Source organism: Hyla sarda, chromosome 7 (genome assembly GCF_029499605.1).
Source record: "Hyla sarda isolate aHylSar1 chromosome 7, aHylSar1.hap1, whole genome shotgun sequence".
Lineage (NCBI taxonomy): Eukaryota > Metazoa > Chordata > Amphibia > Anura > Hylidae > Hyla > Hyla sarda.
Window position 1 is genome coordinate 5146769 of NC_079195.1, and position 22395 is coordinate 5169163.

The window sequence follows — 22395 nt, forward strand, 5'->3', positions numbered from 1 at the left end:
GAACTACTTGCCTCACGGATGCTTCGGGCCTTTAATTTTTGGATGTTTAGCAGTAGCTAAATACATGCTTAACCTCTTAAGGACCCAGGACGTATGGGTACGTCCTGGGTCCCGGTCCTGCGATAAAACGCGGGGTCACACGGTGACCCCGCATCATATCGTGGCGGGCCCAGCGTCATAGTGAAGCCGGAACCCGCCTCTAATAGCGCACGGCACTGATCGCTGTGCCGCGCATTACTGACCTTTTAGCAGCGCACTCAAAGCTGAGCCGCGCGGCTAAAAACGAAAGTGAAAGTTGCCGGTTAGCTCAGGGAGCCGCGCGGCTAAAAACGAAAGTGAAAGTTGCCGGTTAGCCGGGGTCGCCAGGTATAATCGCGGCATCCCGAACAGCTGTAGCACAGGAGGAGGTTTTCTTACCTTCTCCTGTGCTGTCCGATCGCCGAATGAATGCTTCAAGCCTGAGATCCAGGCTTGAGCATTCAATCGCCGAAAACACTGATTGATCCATTCCTATGGAGATAGATCAATCAGTGTAAAAGATCACTTAATGCAATGTTATAGCCCCCCCTAGGGGCTATAATATGGCATAAGAAAAGTGAAAAAAAAATCATTAACCCTTTCAATTATCCCTTCCCCTAATAAAACTTTGAATCACTCGGCATTTCCAAGAATAAAAAAAAAAACACAGTGTAAATAATAATAAAAATAAACATATGTGGTATCACCGCGTGCGGAAATGTCCAAATTATAAAAAATATACTGCTTTTTAAACCGCTCGTTCAATGCGTACGTGCAAAAAAAATCAAAAGTCCAAAATAGCTCATTTTCGATCACTTTTTATACCACAAAAAAGTGAATAAAAAGTGATCAAAAAGTCTGATCAGAACAAATATGGTACTACTAAAAACTGCAGATGACGACGCAAAAAATGAGCCCTCATAGCGCCCTGAACACAGAAAAATAAAAAAGTTATAGGGTCAGAATATGACCATTTTAAACGTATAAATTTTCCTGCATGTATTCATGATTTTTTTCTGAAGTGATACAAAATCAAACCTATACAAGTAGGGTATCGTTTTAACCGTATGGACCTACAGAATAAAGAGAAGGTATAATTTCTGCCGAAAAATGTACTGCGTAAAAACGGAAGCCCCCAAAACTTACAAAATAGTGTTTTTTCATCAGTTTTGTCGCACATTGATTTTTTTTCCCATTTCACCGTAGATTTTTGGGTAAAATGACTAATGTCATTACAAAGTAGAATTAGTGACGCAAAAAAAACCTCATCATATAGAATTTTAGGTGAACATTTTTAAGAGTTATGATTTTATAAAGTTAAGGAGGAAAAATTGAAAATGAAAAAACGGAAAAAGCCCGGGTCCTTAACCCCTTAAGGAACGGGGTTTTTTCCGTTTTTGCATTTTCGTTTTTCGCTTCCTGCCTTTAAAAAATCATAACTCTTTCAATTTTGCACCTAAAAATCCATATGATGGCTTATTCTTTGCACCACCAATTCTAATTTGTAATGACGCCATTTTTTCATGATATAAAAAGTGACCAAAAATGCACTATTTTGGACTTTGGAATTTTTTTGCGCGCACGCCATTGACCGTGATGTTTAATTAATGATATATTTTTATAATTCGGACATTTCCGCACGCGGCGATACCATATATGTTTATTTTTATCTTTATTTACACTGTGTTTTTTCTTTTATGGGAAAAGGGGGGTGATTCAAACTTAGGGAAGGGGAAGGGGTTAAATGATGTTTATTCACTTTTTTTTTCACTTTTTTTTTGCAGTGTTATAGGTCCCATAGGGACCTATAACACTGCACACACTGATCTTTATTAGTGTTGAGCTGCATAGGCCATATTCGAATTTGCGAATATTCGCAAATATATGGACGAATATTCGTCAAATGCGCGAATATTCGCATATTCGTAATAGTCTTGTTTTATTTTCGCATATGCGAATATTCGCGTATGCGAAAATGAACATATGCGGAAATTTACATATGCAAAAATTAACATATGCGAAATTCGCATATGCGGAAATTAGCATATGCAAATTTTAACATATGCGAAAATTCGCACGCCAGTCTCACACAGTAGTATTAGAGCCTTCTTACACCACATAAGCTGGAAGCAGAGAGGGATGATCACTGTGATGTGTACTGTGAAAAAAAAAAAAAAAAAAACAATATTCGTAATTACGAATATATAGCGCTATATTCTCGAATATTCGCGAATTCGCGAATATGCGATATTCGCAAATAAAATTTGAATTGCGAATATTCGCGAGCAACACTAATCTTTATCATTGATCACTGGTTTCTCATAAGAAACCAGTGATCGATGATTCTGCCGCATGACTGCCCATGCCTGGATCTCAGGCACTGAGCAGTCATTCGGCGATCGGACAGCGAGGAGGCAGGTAGGGGCCCTCCCGCTGTCCTGTCAGCTGTTCGGGATGCCGCGATTTCACTGCGGCTATCCCGAACAGCCAACTGAGCTAGCCGGCATGCTTTCGGTTTCACTTTAGACGCGGCGTTCAACTTTGAACGCCGCGTCTAAAGGGTTAATAGCGCGCGGCACAGCGATCAATGCCGCGCGCTATTAGCCACGGGTCCTAGCCGTTGTTAGAGGCCGGGCCCGAACCGCTATGACGCCGTGGCACCGCATTATAGATCGGGAGTGGACACATGACGTTCCAGTACGTCATGTGTCCATAAGGGGTTAAGGACCCAGCCATTTTACACCTTATGACCCGGCCATTTTTTGAACATCTGACCACTGTCACTTTAAACATTAATAACTCTGATGCTTTTAGTTATCATTCTGATTCCGAGATAGTTTTTTTTACTTTAACTTAGTGGTAAAAATTTTGTGGTAACTTGCATCCTTTCTTGGTGAAAAATCCCAAAATTTGATGAAAAATTTGAAAATTTTGCATTTTTCTAACTTTGAAGCTTTCTGCTTGTAAGGAAAATGGATATTCCAAATATTTATTTTATTTTATTCACATATACAATATGTCTACTTTATGTTTGCATCATAACATTTACGTGTTTTTACTTTTGGAAGAAACCAGAGGGCTTCAAAGTTCAGCAGCAATTTTCTAATTTTTCACCAAATTTTCAAACTCACTATTTTTCAGAGACCAGTTCAGGTTTGAAGTGGATTTGAAGGGTCTTCATATTAGAAATACCCCACAAATGACCCCATTATAAAAACTGCACCCCCAAAGTATACAAAATGACATTCAGTAAGTGTGTTAACCCTTTAGGTGTTTCACAGGAATAGCAGCAAAGTGAAAATTCAAAATCTTCATTTTTTACACTCGCATGTTCTTGTAGACCCAATTTTTGCATTTTTGCAAGGGGTAAAAAGGAGAAAATTTTTACTTGTGTTTGTAGCCCAATTTCTCTCTAGTAAGCACATACCTCATATGTCTATGTTAATTGTTCGGCGGGCGCAGTAGAGGGCTCAGAAGCGAAGGAGCGACAAGGGGATTTTGGAGAGTACGTTTTTCTGAAATGGTTTTTGGGGGGCATGTTGCATTTAGGAAGCCCCTATGGTGCCAGAACAGCTAAAACCCCCCACATGCCATACCATTTTGGAAACTAGACCCCTTGAGGAACGTAACAAGGAATTAAGTGAGCCTTAATACCCCACAGGTGTTTCACGACTTTTGCATATGTAAAAAAAAAAAAAAAAAACATTTCACTAAAATGTGTTTCCCCCCAAATTTCACATTTTTGCAAGGGTTAATAGCAGAAAATACCCCCCAAAATTTGTAACCCCATCTCTTCTGAGTATGGAGGTACCCCATAAGTTGACCTGAAGTGCACTACGGGCGAACTACAATGCTCAGAAGAGAAGGAGTCATATTTGGCTTTTTGAGAGCAAATTTTGCTCGGGGGGCATGTCGCATTTAGGGAGCCCCTATGTGCCAGGACAGCAAAAGAACCTCCACATGGCATACCATTTTGGAAACTAGACCCCTTGAGGAACGTAACAAGGGGTACAGCAAGCATTTACCCCCCCACTGGTGTCTGTCAGATCTTTGGAACAGTGGGCTGTACAAATTTTTTTTATTTGCACAGCCCATTGTTCCAAAGATCTGTCAGACACCAGTGGGGGGTAAATTCTCACTGCACCCCTCATTACATTCCGTGAGGGGTGTAGTTTCCGAAATGGGGTCACATGTGTTTTTTTCTTTTTTTTTTTTTGCGTTTGTCAAAACAGCTGTAACAATCAGCCACCCCTGTGCATATCACCTCAAATGTACATGGTGCACTCTCCCTTCTGGGCCTTGTTGTGCGCCCCCAGAGCACTTTGCGCCCACATATGTGGTATCTCCGTACTCGGGAGAAATTGCGTTACACATTTTGGGGGGCTTTTTTCCCTTTTACCTCTTGTCAAAATGAAAAGTATAGGGCAACACCAGCATGTTAGTGTAAAAAAAAAATTTTTTTACACTAACATGCTGGTGTTGCCCTATACTTTTCATACTTTTGCCCTATACTTTTTTTTTTTTACACTAACATGCTGGTGTAGACCCCAACTTCCCCTTTTCATAAGGGTTGAAAGGAGAAAAAGCCCCCCAAAATTTGTTTGGCAATTTCTCCCGAGTACGACGATACCCCATATGTGACCCTAAGCTGTTGCCTTGAAATACGACAGGGCTCCGAAGTGAGAGCGCCATGCGCATTTGAGGCCTGAATTAGGGATTTGCATAGGGGTGGACATAGGGGTATTCTACGCCAGCGATTCACAAACAGGGTGCCTCCAGCTGTTGCAAAACTCCCAGCATGCTTGGACAGTCAACGGCTGTCCGGCAATACTGGGAGTTGTTGTTTTGCAACAGCTGGAGGCTCCATTTTGGAAACAGTGGCGTACCAGACGTTTTTCATTTTTATTGGGGAGGGGCGGGGGGCTGTGTAGGGGTATGTGTATATGTAGTGTTTTTTACTTTTTATTTTATTTTGTGTTAGTGTAGTGTAGTGTTTTTAGGGTACAGTCACATGGGCGGGGGATTACAGCGAGTTTCCCGCTGCGAGTTTGAGCTGCCGCGCAAAATTTGCTGCATCGCAAACTTGCAGCCTGATACTCACTGTAAGCCCCCTGCCCATGTGAATGTACCCTGTACATTCACAGGGAGGGGGGATCTCCAGCTGGTGCAAAACTACAACTCCCAGCATGCACAGTTTATCAGTGCATGCTGGTAGTTATAGTTTTGCAACAGCTGGAGGCACACGGGTTGGGAAACACTGAGTTAGGAAACAGACAATGTTTCCCAACCAGTGTGTCTCCAGTTGTTGCAAAACCACAACTCCCAGCATGCCCAGGCAGCCGAAGGGCATATTGGGAGTAGTGGTTGCGTAACAGCTGGAGGAGAACAGTTTGGGGACCACTGTGTAGTGGTGTCCAAGCTGCAGCCCTCCAGATGTTGCAAAACTACAACCCCCAGTATGCCAAAACTGTCCAGGCATGCTGGGAGTTGTAGTTCTGCAACATCTGAAGGGCCAGATGTTACAGAACTACAACTCCCAGCATGCCTCGACAGTGAGGGCATGCTGAGGATGTGTAGTTTTGCAACATCTGGAAGGGCACAGTGGTCTCCAAACTGTGGACCTCCAGATGTTGCAAAACTGCAACTCCCAGCATGCCCAGACGCCAAGGGCTGTCTGGGCATGCTGGGAGTTGTAGTTTATAGGGTCCCATTACAGCAATGCATGTCGCTTTACGGCGACGTGCATTGCTGTAAAGGGCCCGACCACGGCTGAAGATCTACTCACCTGTCGCCGCCGCCGCCATCTTCCTCGCCGGGATCCGGGTCTTCAGAGACGAGGTAAGTACCGGGGCCGGTCCCCAGCACTCCCCCGTCCCCCACCGCATCCTCCGGTCTTCCTCCCGTCCTCTCCGGACTTCAAGGGGCTGGGCAGTAACCGCCCCCCCCCCCCTGCGATTGGTTGGTTAACTAACCGACGGACCGGAGGGGATCGGAGGAGGTGGCAGGCTTGCCACCTCGCTCCTAGGCTCCAGCATGGTCCTGGCTGTCTGTGACAGCCGGGATTATGCAAAATTACCGGGCGGTCGGGTCCCAGAGACCCGATCAGCCCGGTATCGCCGCAGATCACAAGGGCGATTTCCCTTGCGATTTGCGGCGATCGCCAACATGGGGGGCCTACATGGCCCCCCTCGGCGTTTGCCCTGGATGCCTGCTGAAGGATTTCAGCAGGCATCCGCTTCCGATCTCTACCCGGGGCGCGGCAGAGACCAGAGAAACACCAGGACGTACTAGTACGTCCTGGGTCCTTAAAGCCCAGGGTGCCAGGATGCTCTAGTACGTCCTGGGTCCTTAAGGGGTTAAAGGGTACCTCTCATCAAAAAAACTTTTGATATATTATAGATTAATGTATGCAGAATAACTTCACAATTGCATGTTATTAAAAAATATCCTTCTTTCTATTTAATTTTCCACTTTGAAGAAATGACCACTAGGGGTCTCCCTACCAGTCCTGGCAGCAAGCATTTCAGACTCGTGCTGGAGTCCTAAACACTATGAGCTGCCAGTCTGCTTTGTTCACAAAGGAGAACACTCAGAGCTGCCAGCCTGCTTTGTTCACAGCCTGTTTGGCTGTGAACAAAGCAGGCTGGCAGCTCTGAGTGTTTAGGACTCCAGCATGAGTCAGAAATGCTTGCTGACAGGACTGATCGGGAAAAATACAATAGAAATAAGCATATTTTTCATTAACATGCTATTGGAAAGTTATTCAACCTTCATTAATCTAAAATATATCAAAGTTTATTTGATGAGAGGTACCCTTTAACCCCTTAAGGACGCAGGACGTAAATGCACGTCCTGGTGAGGTGGTACTTAACGCACCAGGATGTACATTTACGTCCTGTGCATAACCGCGGGCATCGGAGCGATGCCCGTGTCATGTGTGGCTGATCCCGGCTGCTGATCGCAGCCAGGGACCCGGCATCTGCGGCAGTGCGCGATTTGAATGAATGATCGGATCGCCCGCAACGCTGTTGCGGGGATCCGATCATTCAAAACGCCGCACGGCGGTCCCCTCTCCTTCCTCCGTTCGGCTCCCGGCGTCTCCTGCTCTGGTCTGTGATCGAACAGACCAGAGCAAAAGATCACCGAAAACACTGATCTGTTCTATGTCCTATACATAGAACAGATCAGTATTAGCAATCATGGTATTGCTATGAATAGTCCCCTATGGGGACTATACAAGTGTAAAAAAAATGTAAAAAAATGTAAAAGTAAAAGTAAAAAAAAGTGAAAAATCCCCTCCCCCAATAAAAAAGTAAAACATCAGTTTTTTCCTATTTTACCCCCAAAAAGCGTAAATTTTTTTTTATAGACATATTTGGTATCGCCGCGTGCGTAAATGTCCGAACTATTAAAATAAAATGTTAATGATCCCGTAAAGTGAACGGCATGAACGAAAAAAAAAAAGTCCAAAATTCCTACTTTTTTAATACATTTTATTAAAAAAAAATTATAAAAAATGTATTAAAAGTTTTTTATATGCAAATGTGGTATAAAAAATATGTACAGATCATGGCGCAAAAAATGAGCCCCCATACTGCCGCTTATACGGAAAAATAAAAAAGTTAGAGGTCATCAAAATAAAGGGATTATAAACGTATTCATTTGGTTAAAAAGTGTGTGATTTTTTTTAAGCGCAACAAAAATATAAAAGTATGTAATAATGGGTTTCATTTTAATCGTATTGACCCTCAGAATAAAGAACACACGTCATTTTTACCCTAAATTGTACGGCGTGAAAACGAAACCTTCCAAAATTAGCAAAATTGCATTTTTCGTTTTAATTTCCCCACAAAAATAGTGTTTTTTGCTTGCGTCATACATTTTATGATATAATGAGTGATGTCATTACAAAGGACAACTGGTCGCGCAAAAAACAAGCCCTCATACTAGTCTGTGGATGATTTTTAGAAGGCGAGGAGGAAAAAAGGAAAACGTAAAAATGAAATTGTCTGAGTCCTTAAGGCCAAAATGGGCTGAGTCCTTAAGGGGTTAAGGAGTTAATGCAAATTTCAACATTGATCTTTAAATATAAGGGGTTATGAAACCCTCTTGGGTACTGTAAATGTCTGCTCCTGACTCATCCTGTGTCTCTTTCAGGAACTACTTGCCTCACTGATGCTTTGGGCCTTGGATGTTTAGCAGTAGCTTAATACATGCTTAATGCAAATTTTAACATTGATCTTTAACCCCTTAAGGACTCAGGGTTTTTCAGTTTTTGCATTTTCGCTTTTTTCCTCCTTACTTTTTAAAAATCATAACCCTTTCAATTTCCACCTAAAAATCCATATTATGGCTTATTTTTTTGCAACACCAATTTTACTTTGCAGTGACATTAGTCATTTTACCCAAAAATCTACGGCGAAACGGAAAAAAAAATCATTGTGCAACAAAATCTACGAAAAAACGCCATTTTGTAACTTTTGGAGGCTTCCGTTTCTACGCAATGCATATTTCGGTAAAAATGACACCTTATCATTATTCTGTAGGTCCATAAGGTTAAAATGATACCCTACTTATATAGGTTTGATTTTGTCGCACTTCTGGAAAAAATCATAACTACATGCAGGAAAATGTATACTGTTACGCCGAGTGCTCCGGGTCCCCGCTCCTCCACCTCCAGCCAGCCGAATCGTGACAGTAGATCCGGCCATGGATCCCGCTGAAGTCCCGCTGCCAGTTGTCGCCGACCTCACCACGGTGGTCGCACAGCAGTCGCAACAGATAGCACAACAAGGCCACCAGCTGTCTCAACTGACCGTGATGCTACAGCAGCTATTACCACAGCTCCAGCAATCTTCTCCTCCGCCTGCTCCTGCACCTCCTCCGCAGTGAGTGGCCGCTTCCAGCCTTCGATTATCCTTGCCGGATAAATTTGATGGGGACTCTAAGTTTTGCCGTGGCTTTCTTTCACAATGTTCCCTGCACTTGGAGATGATGTCGGACCAGTTTCCTACTGAAAGGTCTAAGGTGGCTTTCGTAGTCAGCCTTCTGTCTGGGAAAGCTCTGTCATGGGCCACACCGCTCTGGGACCGCAATGACCCTGTCACTGCCTCTGTACACTCTTTCTTCACGGAGATTCGAAGTGTCTTTGAGGAACCTGCCCGAGCCTCTTCTGCTGAGACTGCCCTGCTGAACCTGGTCCAGGGTAATTCTTCTGTTGGCGAGTACACCATCCAATTCCGTACTCTTGCCTCCGAATTATCCTGGAATAACGAGGCTCTCTGCGCGACCTTTAAAAAAGGCCTATCCAGTAACATTAAAGATGTGCTGGCCGCACGAGAAATTCCTGCTAACCTGCATGAACTTATTCATCTTGCCACCCGCATTGACATGCGTTTTTCCGAAAGGCGTCAGGAGCTCCGCAAGTCCTCCTCTCCTGCCGGAGCTGGATTTTTTTTTGTGTCCAAAAAAGATGGCTCCCTATACCCTTGCATTGATTACCGCGGACTTAATAAAATCACTGTAAAAAAACGCTACCCCTTACCTCTTATCTCGGAACTCTTTGATCGCCTACAAGGCGCCCACATCTTTACCAAACTGGACTTAAGAGGTGCTTATAATCTCATCCGCATCAGGGAGGGGGACGAATGGAAGACTGCATTTAACACCAGAGATGGACACTTTGAGTATCTGGTCATGCCCTTTGGCCTGTGCAACACCCCTGCCGTCTTCCAAGACTTTGTTAATGAAATTTTTCGTGATCTCTTATATTCCTGTGTTGTGGTTTACCTGGACGATATTCTGATTTTTTCTGCCAACTTAGAAGAACACCGCCAGCATGTCCGCATGGTTCTTCAGAGACTTCGGGACAATCAACTTTATGCCAAAATGGAGAAATGTCTCTTTGAATGTCAATCTCTTCCTTTCCTAGGATACTTGGTCTCTGGCCAGGGACTACAAATGGACCCAGATAAACTATGTAAAGTATCCAAGCAAGATACAGCTCACTCCTGCAATTCGCACACCTGTGTCTCGGACCCGCCGGCACCGCCCCGGCTTCCACAGTAAATCCAACACAAACGAATGTCCAGCACTAGGTATGCGAATAAAAATCTTCTTTTATTGAAGTTGCACAGGACAAACAGGTACAAGTGGTCTTTCTGACGCGTTTCGCGCTTAGATGCGCTTAGTCATAGAATAAAGACTTCACATTAAAGACACATTAAAATAGTATTTGTGAGCAATCACGTGACTGATAGTAATCAGATATGTTGGAAAATGTGGTCCGGATTTTCTCTGGTACTTATTCCGGGTTTTATTCACCTTATGGTCCATCACTATATTTTTAAGTAGAAGACACACCGGGAAGATATGTAAAAAAGAGATACATGTACATGTATTGAGATCTTTGTCCCCATATTATTATTGTTATTATCAATATGTTATTATGCTAGAGAACTGTTTTATAATATAAATCCCTACCAGATATTGTGCCAGATAAACTATCTGCCGTGTTAGATTGGCCACACCCCTCCGGACTCCGTGCTATCCAACGTTTTTTGGGGTTCGCCAATTATTACAGACAATTCATTCCACACTTCTCCACTATTGTGGCCCCTATCGTGGCTTTAACCAAGAAAAATGCCAATCCTAAGTCTTGATCTCCCCAAGCGGAAGACGCATTTAAACATCTCAAGTCTGCCTTTTCTTCTGCTCCCGTGCTCTCCAGACCTGACCCATCTAAACCCTTTCTATTGGAGGTAGATGCCTCCTCAGTGGGAGCTGGAGCAGTTCTCCTACAAAAAAATTCTTCCGGGCATGCTGTTACTTGTGTTTTTTTTTCTAGGACCTTCTCTCCGGCGGAGAAAAACTACTCCATTGGTAATCGAGAACTACTGGCCATTAAATTGGCGCTTGAGGAATGGAGGCACCTGCTGGAGGGATCAAAATATCCAGTTATTATATACACTGATCACAAGAATCTCTCCTATCTCCAGTCTGCCCAACAACTGAACCCTCACCAGGCTAGGTGGTCGTTGTTCTTTGCCCGTTTTAACTTTGAAATCCATTTTCGCCCTGCTGACAAGAACATTAGGGCCGATGCCCTCTCTCGTTCTTCTGATGCCTCTGAAGTAGAGGTCTCTCCGCAACACATCATTCCTCCGGACTGTCTGATCTCCACTTCTCCAGCTTCCATCAGGCAAACTCCTCCAGGGAAGACCTTCGTTTCTCCACGCCAGCGTCTCGGGATTCTCAAATGGGGACACTCCTCCCACCTCGCAGGCCATGCGGGCATCAAAAAATCCTTTCAACTCATCTCTCGATTTTATTGGTGGCCGACTCTGGAGACTGATGTTGTTGATTTCGTGCGGGCCTGTACTGTCTGTGCCCGGGATAAGACTCCTCGCCAGAAGCCTGCTGGTCTCCTTCATCCTCTGCCTGTTCCTGAACAGCCTTGGTCACAGATTGGTATGGACTTTATTACGGACTTGCCCTCATCCCGTGGCAACACAGTTGTTTGGGTGGTCGTTGATCGATTTTCCAAGATGGCACATTTTATTCCTCTTCCTGGTCTTCCTTCAGCGCCTCAGTTGGCAAAGCAATTTTTTATACACATTTTTCGCCTTCACGGTTTGCCCACGCATATCGTCTCGGATAGAGGCGTCCAATTCGTGTCTAAATTCTGGAGGGCCCTCTGTAAACAGCTCAAGATCAAATTAAACTTCTCTTCTTCTTATCATCCCCAATCCAATGGGCAAGTAGAAAGAATTAATCAGGTCCTGGGTGACTATTTACGGCATTTTGTTTCCTCCCGCCAGGATGACTGGGCAGATCTTCTACCATGGGCCGAATTCTCATACAACTTCAGAGTCTCCGAATCTTCTGCTAAATCCCCATTTTTCGTGGTGTACGGCCGTCACCCTCTTCCTCCCCTCCCTACTCCCTTGCCCTCTGGTTTGCCCGCTGTGGATGAAGTGACTCGTGATCTTTCCACCATATGGAAAGAGACCCAAAATTCTCTTTTACAGGCTTCATCCCGGATGAAAAAATTTGCTGATAAAAAAAGAAGAACTCCCCCCATTTTTGCTCCCAGAGACAAGGTATGGCTCTCCGCTAAGTATGTCCGCTTTCGTGTCCCCAGTTACAAACTGGGACCACGCTATCTTGGTCCTTTCAAAATCTTGTGCCAGATTAACCCTGTCTCTTACAAACTCCTTCTTCCTCCTCTCCCTATTCCCAATGCCTTCCATGTCTCTCTCCTTAAACCACTCATCCTTAACCGCTTCTCTCCCAAAGTTGTTTCTCCCACTCCTGTTTCCGGTTCGTCTGACGTCTTCTCTGTGAAGGAGATTCTGGCCTCCAAGATTGTCAGAGGTAAAAGATTTTTTTGGGTGGATTGGGAGAACTGTGGCCCAGAGGAGAGATCCTGGGAACCTGAGGACAACATCCTAGACAAAAGTCTTATCCTCAGGTTCTCAGGCTCCAAGAAGAGGGGGAGACCCAAGGGGGGGGTACTGTTACGCCGAGCGCTCCGGGTCCCCGCTCCTCCCCGGAGCGCTCGCAGCATCCTCTCATTCGCAGCGCCCCGGTCAGACCTGCTGACCGGATGCGCTGCAATATCACTCCCAGCCGGGATGCGGTTCGCGACGCAGGAGGCGCCCGCTCGCGATGCGCATCCCGGCTCCCGTACCTGACCCGTTCCCCGTCTGTCTTGTCCCGGCGCGCGCGGCCCCGCTCCTTAGGGCACACGCGCCGGGTCTCTGCAATTTAAAGGGCCACTGCGCCACTGATTGGCGCAGCAGGCCTAATCAGTGTTATCACCTGTGCACTCCCTACTTACACCTCACTTCCCCTGCACTCCCTCGCCGGATCTTGTTGCCATTGTGCCAGTGAAAGCGTTCCCTTGTGTGTTCCTAGCCTGTGTTCCAGACCTCCTGCCGTTGCCCCTGACTACGATCCTTGCTGCCTGCCCTGACCTTCTGCTACGTCCGACCTTGCTCTTGTCTACTCCCTTGTACCGCGCTTATCTTCAGCAGTCAGAGAGGTTGAGCCGTTGCTGGTGGATACGACCTGGTTGCTACCGCCGCTGCAAGACCATCCCGCTTTGCGGCGGGCTCTGGTGAATACCAGTAGCAACTTAGAACCGGTCCACCAACACGGTCCACGCCAATCCCTCTCTGGCACAGAGGATCCACCTCCAGCCAGCCGAATCGTGACATATACGTTTAAAAATGTAATCTTCTGACCCCTATAACTTTTTCATTTTTCCACGTACGGGGCGGTATGAGGACTCATTTTTTGCACCGTGATCTGAAGTTTTTATCAGGACCCTTTTTGTTTTGATAGGACTTTTTGATAACTTTTTGCTCATTTTTAATGGTATAAAAAGTGACCAAAATACGCTTTTTGGGACTTTGGAATTTTTTTACGTGTACGCCGTTGACCGTGCGGTTTAATTAATAATATATTTTTATAGTTCAGACATTTATGCGCACGGCGATACTACATATGTTTATTTTTATTTACACTGTTATATTTTTTTAATGGGAAAAGGGGGGTGATTTAAACTTTTATTAGGGAAGGGGTTAAATTATCTTTATTAACACTTTTTTTTTTTTTTTTTTTTTTTGCAATGTTTATAGCTCTTAGATTTGGTCCTTTGTACCCACACGCCGGGGTCCGGGACACTCAAACTTTGATTTAAATTTCAAATAAAAAAAAAAATCACACATTTCAATGGTCTCCTCATGCATCAGCCATCTCCAGGCTGTGTCATTCAGGCAATATATGGGTTACTGATGCCGCTGCTGGGCCTGGGAATTCAAATTTTCTCAAAGGTAGCACCCGCTATCCAAAATCTTCGGTTTAAATTTCTAAATTCATCTTTTAATCTTAGGGATTGTGAAGGACTAGTGCCTACTAATGCTGCTGGCAACTCCGGGCTGTGCCATTCAGCCACTATATGGTCTCCTAATGCTGCCAACACCTCCACGCTGTGTCATTCAGTCACTATATGGTCTCCTCATGCTGCCAACACCTGCACACTGTGTCATTCAGTCACTATATGGTCTCCTCATGCTGCCAACACCTGCACACTGTGTCATTCAGTCACTATATGGTCTCCTCATGCTGCCAACACCTTCACACTGTGTCATTCAGTCACTATATTGTCTCCTAATGCTGCCAACACCTCCACGCTGTGCCATTCATTCACTATATGGTGTCCTCATGCTGCCAACACCTCCACGCTGTGCCGTTCAGCCACTATATGGTCTCCTCATGCTACCAACACCTCCACGCTGTGTCATTCAGCCACTATATGGTCTCCTCCTGCTGCCAACACCTCCAGGCTATGTCATTCAGTCACTATATGGTCTCATCATGCTGCCAACACCTCCACGCTGTGTCATTCAGTCACTATATTGTCTCCTAATGCTGCCAACACCTCCACGCTGTGCCACTCATCCACTATATGGTGTCCTCATGCTGCCAACACCTTCACACTGTGTCATTCAGTCTCTACATGGTCTCCTCATGCTGCCAACACCTCCATGCTGTGTCATTCAGCCACTATATGGTCTCATCTTGCTGCCAACACCTCCACACTATGTCATTCAGTCACTATATGGTCTCCTCATGCTGCCAACACCTCCACGGTGTTTCATTCAGCCACTATATGATCTCCTCATGCTGCCAACACCTCCACACTGTGTCATTCAGCCACTATATGGTCTCCTCATGCTGCCAACACCTCCACGTTATGTCATTCAGTCACTATATGGTCTCATCATGCTGCCAACACCTCCACGCTGTTCCATTCAGCCACTATATGGTCTCCTCATGCTGCCAACACCTCTGCGCTGTGCCATTCAGCCACTATATGGTCTCCTCATGCTGCCAACATGTCCACACTGTGTCATTCAGCCACTATATGGTCTCCTCATGCTACCAACACCTCCACGCTGTTCCATTCAGCCACTAAATGGTCTCCTCATGCGGCCAACACCTCCACGCTGTGCCATTCATCCACTATATGGTCTCCTCATGCTGCCAACATGTCCACACTGTGTCATTCAGCCACTATATGGTCTCCTCATGCTACCAACACCTCCACATTATGTCATTCAGTCACTATATGGTCTCCTCATGCTGCCAACACCGCCACGCTGTGTCATTCAGTCACTATATGGTCTCTTCATGCTGACAACACCTCCAAGCTGTGTCATTCAGTCACTATATGGTCTCCTCATGCTGCCAACACCTCCACGCTGTGCCATTCAGTCACTATATGGTCTCCTCATGCTGCCAACACCTCCACGCTATGTCATTCAGCCACTATATGGTCTCCTCATGCTGCCAACACCGCCACGCTGTGTCATTCAGTCACTATATGGTCTCTTCATGCTGCCAACACCTCCACGCTGTGCCATTCAGCCACTATATGGTCTCCTCATGCTGCCAACATGTCCCCGCTATGTCATTCAGCCACTATATGGTGTCCTCATGCTGCCAACACCTCCACGCTGTGCCATTCATCCACTATATGGTCTCCTCATGCTGCCAACACCTCCACACTGTGTCATTTACAGTCACTATATGGTCTCCTCATGCTGCCAACACCTGCACACTGTGTCATTCAGTCACTATATGGTCTCCTCATGCTGCCAACACCTGCACACTGTGTCATTCAGTCACTATATGGTCTCCTCATGCTGCCAACACCTCCACACTGTGTCATTCAGTCACTATATTGTCTCCTAATGCTGCCAACACCTCCACGCTGTGCCATTCATTCACTATATGGTGTCCTCATGCTGCCAACACCTCCACGCTGTGCCGTTCAGCCACTATATTGTCTCCTCATGCTACCAACACCTCCACGCTGTGTCATTCAGCCACTATATGGTCTCCTCATGCTGCCAACACCTCCAGGCTATGTTATTCAGTCACTATATGGTCTCATCATGCTGCCAACACCTCCACGCTGTGTAATTCAGTCACTATATTGTCTCCTAATGCTGCCAACACCTCCACGCTGTGCCATTCATCCACTATATGGTGTCCTCATGCTGCCAACACCTTCACACTGTGTCATTCAGTCTCTATATGGTCTCCTCATGCTGCCAACACCTCCATGCTGTGTCATTCAGCCGCTATATGGTCTCATCTTGCTGCCAACACCTCCACACTATGTCATTCAGTCACTATATGGTCTCCTCATGCTGCCAACACCTCCACGGTGTTTCATTCAGCCACTATATGATCTCCTCATGCTGCCAACACCTCCACGCTGTGCCATTCATCCACTAAATGGTCTCCTCATGCTGCCAACATGTCCACACTGTGTCATTCAGCCACTATATGGTCTCCTCATGCCGCCAACACCTCCACGTTATGTCATTCATAGTGTTGCTCGCAAATATTCGCAATTCGAATATTATTCGCGAATATCGCATATATAGCGCTATATATTCGTAATTACGAATATTCGTTTTTTTTTTTTTTTCTTCACAGTACACATCACAGTGATCACCCCTCTCTGCTTCCAGCTTGTGTGGTGTAAAGAAGGCTGTAATACTACAGTGTGAGACTGGCGCGCGAAAATTCGCATATGCGAAAATTCGCATATGCTAATTTTCGCATATGCGAATTTCCACATATGCTAATTTTCGCATGCGCGTATTTTCGCATACGCGAAAATAAAACGAGAATATAACGAATATGCGAATATTCGCGAATATATGACGAATATTCGTCCATATATTCGCGAATATTCGCGAATTCGAATATGGCCTATGCCGCTCAACACTAGTCATTCAGTCACTATATGGTCTCATCATGCTGCCAACACCTCCATGCTGTTCCATTCAGCCACTATATGGTCTCCTCATGCTGCCAACACCTCTGCGCTGTGCCATTCAGCCACTAAATGGTCTCCTCATGCGGCCAACACCTCCACGCTGTGCCATTCATCCACTATATGGTCTCCTCATGCTGCCAACATGTCCACACTGTGTCATTCAGCCACTATATGGTCTCCTCATGCTACCAACACCTCCACGTTATGTCATTCAGTCACTATATGGTCTCCTCATGCTGCCAACACCGCCACGCTGTGTCATTCAGTCACTATATGGTCTCTTCATGCTGACAACACCTCCAAGCTGTGTCATTCAGTCACTATATGGTCTCCTCACACTGATGCCACCACCAGGCTCTGTCATTGTGCTGCTCTGCGGCAGGGATTCTAAGAGCGATGCCGGTAATCTGCATGTTATTCTGAATAACAGTATTATTTCACTACCCCAGCACACTCCATGGCCCTCATTTACTAAGAGTGTTGTGTAGGTTTCTTTGTGGGTTTTAATTCCCTACATTTTGTTTTCCATGGTATTTACTAAGGTTTCCCTACACTTTACTTTTTTTTTACACCTCCTCTGATCTCTAGGGTTTTCCTCAGTTCAAATCCACCACATTTTATATGGAAACCTTAGTAAATATGTAGGGTTATTGTGAAAATGTCGGGAACACGACCCTTTTCTTAGACCACGCCCCTTTTTCTGATGACACCGCCCCTTTTTCAGGTTTTCTTAGCAAAATGGAGTTATTCATGTTTTCTCAATTCTGGCGCAAATTCTGGCACAAAATCTGGCGCACAACCCGACAAAACTTGTACAGTTTGCAATAGTAAATGAGGGCCCATATGTGTTTTAGAACACAGCAAAGTGTTCTACACCCCTATAGAGGCTGTATGTAGGCTAGAAATAGCCTTTTTTTAATATAGATTTGCCGCAAAAAAATTCGGATCGAAACAAACTTTTTCGGAAAATTTGGCGAATCAGCTGAATCGAATTTTTGAAAAGTTCACTCATCGCTAATATCTGTATATATATCAATTGGCTACAGTATGTTAATCAAATTTGTAAATTACTATTATTAAAAAAATCTTAATCTTTCCAATAATTATCAGCTGCTGAAGTTGAGTTGTTCTTTTCTGTCTGGCAACAGTGCTCTCTACTGACATATCTGCTTGTCTCGGGAACTGCACAGAGTAGATGTGGTTTGCTATGGGGATTTTCTTCTACTCTGGACAGTTCCCGAGACAGGTGTCCGTTTCTCGCGATAGTTGCGCTTCAACAGGCCCAACAGGGCCTGTTGAAGCGCAACTATCGCGAGAAACGGACCATAGCCCCGAAACACACCCCTGTCGAGCGTCTTACCGCATGGATTTTATGATCCACTGAATAAAGAAGTATTTTTCAGCTAAAATGGTGAGTGCCCTGCGTTTTTTTTTACTCTTGGAAGAAGCTATATCATTTACAAATCTGTTTACATTTCTGGAGCCAGTTTATATATAAAAATAGTTTTTTTCCTGGAATACCCCTTTAATAAATCTTCACTTTGTATGACTGGTGAGTGCTGGGAACCATCTTTTCTTCTAGTAATTCAGATTCATCAGGTAAAAGTTCAGTTGTGTAAAAAACTCTGGAATTTCCTCTTTTATCTTCTTCTTGTGTTTGTGAAGAAATGTTTATTCCTCCAGATCTTCCATAATGTCTCTGATTTCTCTTCAGACCAAGGTTGTTTTGGGTGAAGAATCTCTTTCTGGCTTCATTCCATTGCCTTAATTCAAGAACTATTGTGACCGTTCAAGAAATACGGTAAAATGTGATAAAATGTAGAATTAAATCCTGAAATGATCAGTAAAGTCAACAACTAAGTTTATAAGAAGAAATTCTATACAGAGAATCTTATGGCCGCCATCTTTATGGTTATATACTCATTATACTGGTTATATACTCATTATACTGGTTATATACTCATTATACTGGTTATATACTCATTATACTCCTTATATATTCATTATACTGGTTATTTACTCATTATACTGGTTATATACTCATTATACTGGTTATATACTCGCTCTATGGTTATATACTCATTATACTGGTTATATACTCATTATACTGGTTATATACTCATTATACTCCTTATATATTCATTATACTGGTATATACTCATTATACTGGTTATATACTCATTATACTCCTTATATACTCATTATACTGGTTATATACTCGCTCTATGGTTATATACTCATTATACTGGTTATATACTCATTATACTGGTTATATACTCATTATACTCCTTATATATTCATTATACTGGTATATACTCATTATACTGGTTATATACTCATTATACTCCTTATATATTCATTATACTGGTTATATACTCGCTCTATGGTTATATACTCATTATACTGGTTATATACTCATTATACTGGTTATATACTCATTATACTCCTTATATACTTGCTCTATGGTTATATACTCATTATACTCCTTATATACTCGCTCTATGGTTATATACTCATTATACTCGTTATATACTCGCCGGATGACTGGGGTGCAGCAGAGATCACAGGGCGGAGTACCCCTTTAAGGAAGAATAAATCTGTACTATGAACATTGGGTTTTCTTTTATTTACACTGTTGTTTGGGTAGAAATAACTAATAAAAACCCTAATTTGTCTCCTTGCAGTTTATTGTGGGATCTGTGTGTATTATGGGAAACTTTTGTGTCCACTTCATCACTTACTTATCTCTTCTCTTTATTTCTAGGGACGTTGGACATAAATAGTAGAAGAGTAGAAAGTGCGCAACAAAAAAGACAAAAAAAAACATAAAACCATAAATTCTTCTTTTGATTTTCTTGATAATGAACAAATCTGTTTCTTATAAATCTCTTTTCCTTTCGATCAATAAATAATTTCCCAATCTATATCTCCTGTCCATGTGTGTTGTGTCATAGAGCTGGACTTAGTGCCAGACTGAGGAACCTTGGGCCCCCACAGGAATGACTCTCAGGGCCCCTATATAAACCCATAAGACTATAGTGGGCGGTGATTGTCTCTTTTACGTCACTCTCTGCGCTGAATGCCGGACTCCACCTCTTGTGTTTTCTCATGAAGTCGTCCATCTCATTTATTTTTATGAATAATTTGAGGTATAAAGTTGTTGTGGGGTTCGTCGCTATTGGGAGTGGACAGAAATTTCTTTACAGTATGGTATAGGCGGCGCTTAAAGCAAAATTTTGGTTAAACTTTCTAAGTTTTTTGCTGAGTAATTTAACCCCTTAACCTGATAACGACCAAGGACGAGTATAGACGTGCTGTTTGGCGGCCGTTCCGGCACCAGGACATCTATACTCGTCCTTGGTTCTCCTGAGTGCTGCCCTGTGCACCCACAAGATCGCAGCGGGGACTTGGCTGTAACACACGGCCGGGACCCTGCCGCACTGCTGGGACCGAAGTAAACTTCGGTCCCGGCAGTTTAACCCTTACAGCCGCGGACGGAAGTGACCGCGGGCTGAAAGTGTAATGACAGAGGGAGGGAGCTCCCTCTATCACCCCTGCTCACCCAGCAGCACAATCACGGGGTGCTGTGTGTGATCCCCGGCAAACGGGGACCTGCATTACTGCCAGGACTGAAGAAAACTTCTGTCCCGGCAGTTTAACCCTTACAGCCGCGGACGGAAGCGACTGCGAGCTGTAAGGAGTTTTGACAGAGGGAGGGGGCTCCCTCTGTCTCTCTCCTGTAGCACCCCGCAACTATCGCGGGGTGCTGCTGCTTACCTGGGCAGCCGGGGGACTTTACTAGGACCCCCAGGTCTGCCCCGGTTATTGCCTGTAAACAAGGACAAGGCAAGAGCAAGGTCGGACGAAGCAGAAGGTCAGGGCAGGCAGCAAGGGTCGTAGTCAGGGGCAACAGCAGGAGGTCTGGAACACAGGCTTGGGAACACAGAAAACACTTTCACTGGGCACTAGGCAACAAGATGACAGGAAGGGGACGTGGGTTTTTATAAGGAGGGCACAGGTGCAGGTACTGATTAGGCCAGGCGCCAATCAATGGAGCACTGGCCCTTTAAATCTCAGAGAGGCGGCGCGCCGGGGCTGAGCAGAAGGAGGACGGGGCAGGTGAGGAGATTGGGATGCGAGCCACGGGCTGGCGCGTCCTGCTACGCGGGTCGCATCCCCGCCGGTGACACTAGTGCAGCGCTTCCGGTCAGCGGGTCTGACCGGGGCGCTGCACGGAGGTGAACGCCGCGAGCTCCAGGGAGGAGCAGAGACCCGGAGCGCTCGGCGTAACAACTACATAGGAAATTATTTTCTTTTTGGAACACAGAGCTCTCTGCTGACATCTCTGTCCATTTTGGGAACTGTACAGAGCAGCATATGTTTGTTATGGGGATTTTCTCCTACTCTGGACAGTTCTTAAAATGGACAGAGATGTCAGCAGAGAGCTCTGTGTTCCAAAAAGAAAATAATTTACTCTGTAGTATTCAGCAGCTAATAAGTACTGGAAGGATTAAGATTTTTTTTTTTAATAGAAGTAATTTGCAAATCTGTTTAATTTTCTGTCACCAGTTGATTTAAAAAAATAAATAAAAAAAATTAAAAGTTTTCCACCGGAGTACCCCTTTAACCCCTTAAGGACTCAGCCATTTTACACCTTAGGACCCGGCCATTTTTTGAACTTCTGACCACTGTCACTTTAAAAATTAATAACTCTGAAATGCTTTTAGTTATCATTCTGATTCCGAGACTGTTTTTTCGTGACATATTCTACTTTAACATAGTGGTAAAATTTTGTGTTAACTTGCATCCTTTCTTGGTGAAAAATCCCAAAATTTTATGAAAAATTTGAAAATGTAGCATTTTTCTAACTTTGAAGCTCTCTGCTTGTAAGGATAATGGATATTCCAAAAAAATAAAAATTTTATTCACATTTCCAATATGTCTACTTTATGATTGCATCATAAAATTGACGTGTTTTTACTTTTGGAAGACACCAGAGGGCTTCAAAGTTCAGCAGCAATTTTCCAATTTTCACAAAATGTTCAAACTCACTATTTTTCAGGGACCAGTTCAGGTTTGAAGTGGATTTGAAGGGTCTTCATATTAGAAATACCCCACAAATGACCCCATTATAAAAACTGCACCCCCCCCCAAAGTATTCAAAATGACATTCAGTCAGCATTTTAACCCTTTAGGAGAAAATGCACAATCTTCATTTTTTACACTCGCATATTCTTGTAGACCCATTTTTTTTATTTTTACAAGGGGTAAAAGGAGAAAATTGATACTTATATTTTTAGCCCAATTTCTCTCGAGTAAGCACATACCTCATATGTCTATGTAAAGTGTTCGGCGGGCGCAGTAGAGGGCTCAGAAGGGAAGGAGCGACAAGGGGATTTTGAAGAGTACGATTTTCTGATAAGGTTTTTGGGGGGCATGTTGCATTTAGGAAGCCCCTATGGTGACAAAACAGCAAAAAAAAACACATGGGATACCATTTTGGAAACTAGACCCCT

The 22395-nt window shown here is 44.2% G+C and overlaps 1 protein-coding gene across 1 annotated transcript in view; it reads left to right on the forward strand.

Annotated features, from left to right (window-relative positions):
- The window catches only part of LOC130281804 (uncharacterized), a 76265-nt gene extending 56491 nt beyond the window's left edge, over positions 1–19774 (forward strand). Inside the window, exons 14-15 of the mRNA XM_056529435.1 lie at positions 18594–18680; positions 19644–19774. Coding sequence (XP_056385410.1) covers positions 18594–18647 — 54 coding nt within the window. The 3' untranslated portion in view covers positions 18648–18680; positions 19644–19774. The remainder of the gene's footprint in view (positions 1–18593; positions 18681–19643) is intronic.
- The last annotated feature ends 2621 nt before the right edge of the window (positions 19775–22395 follow it).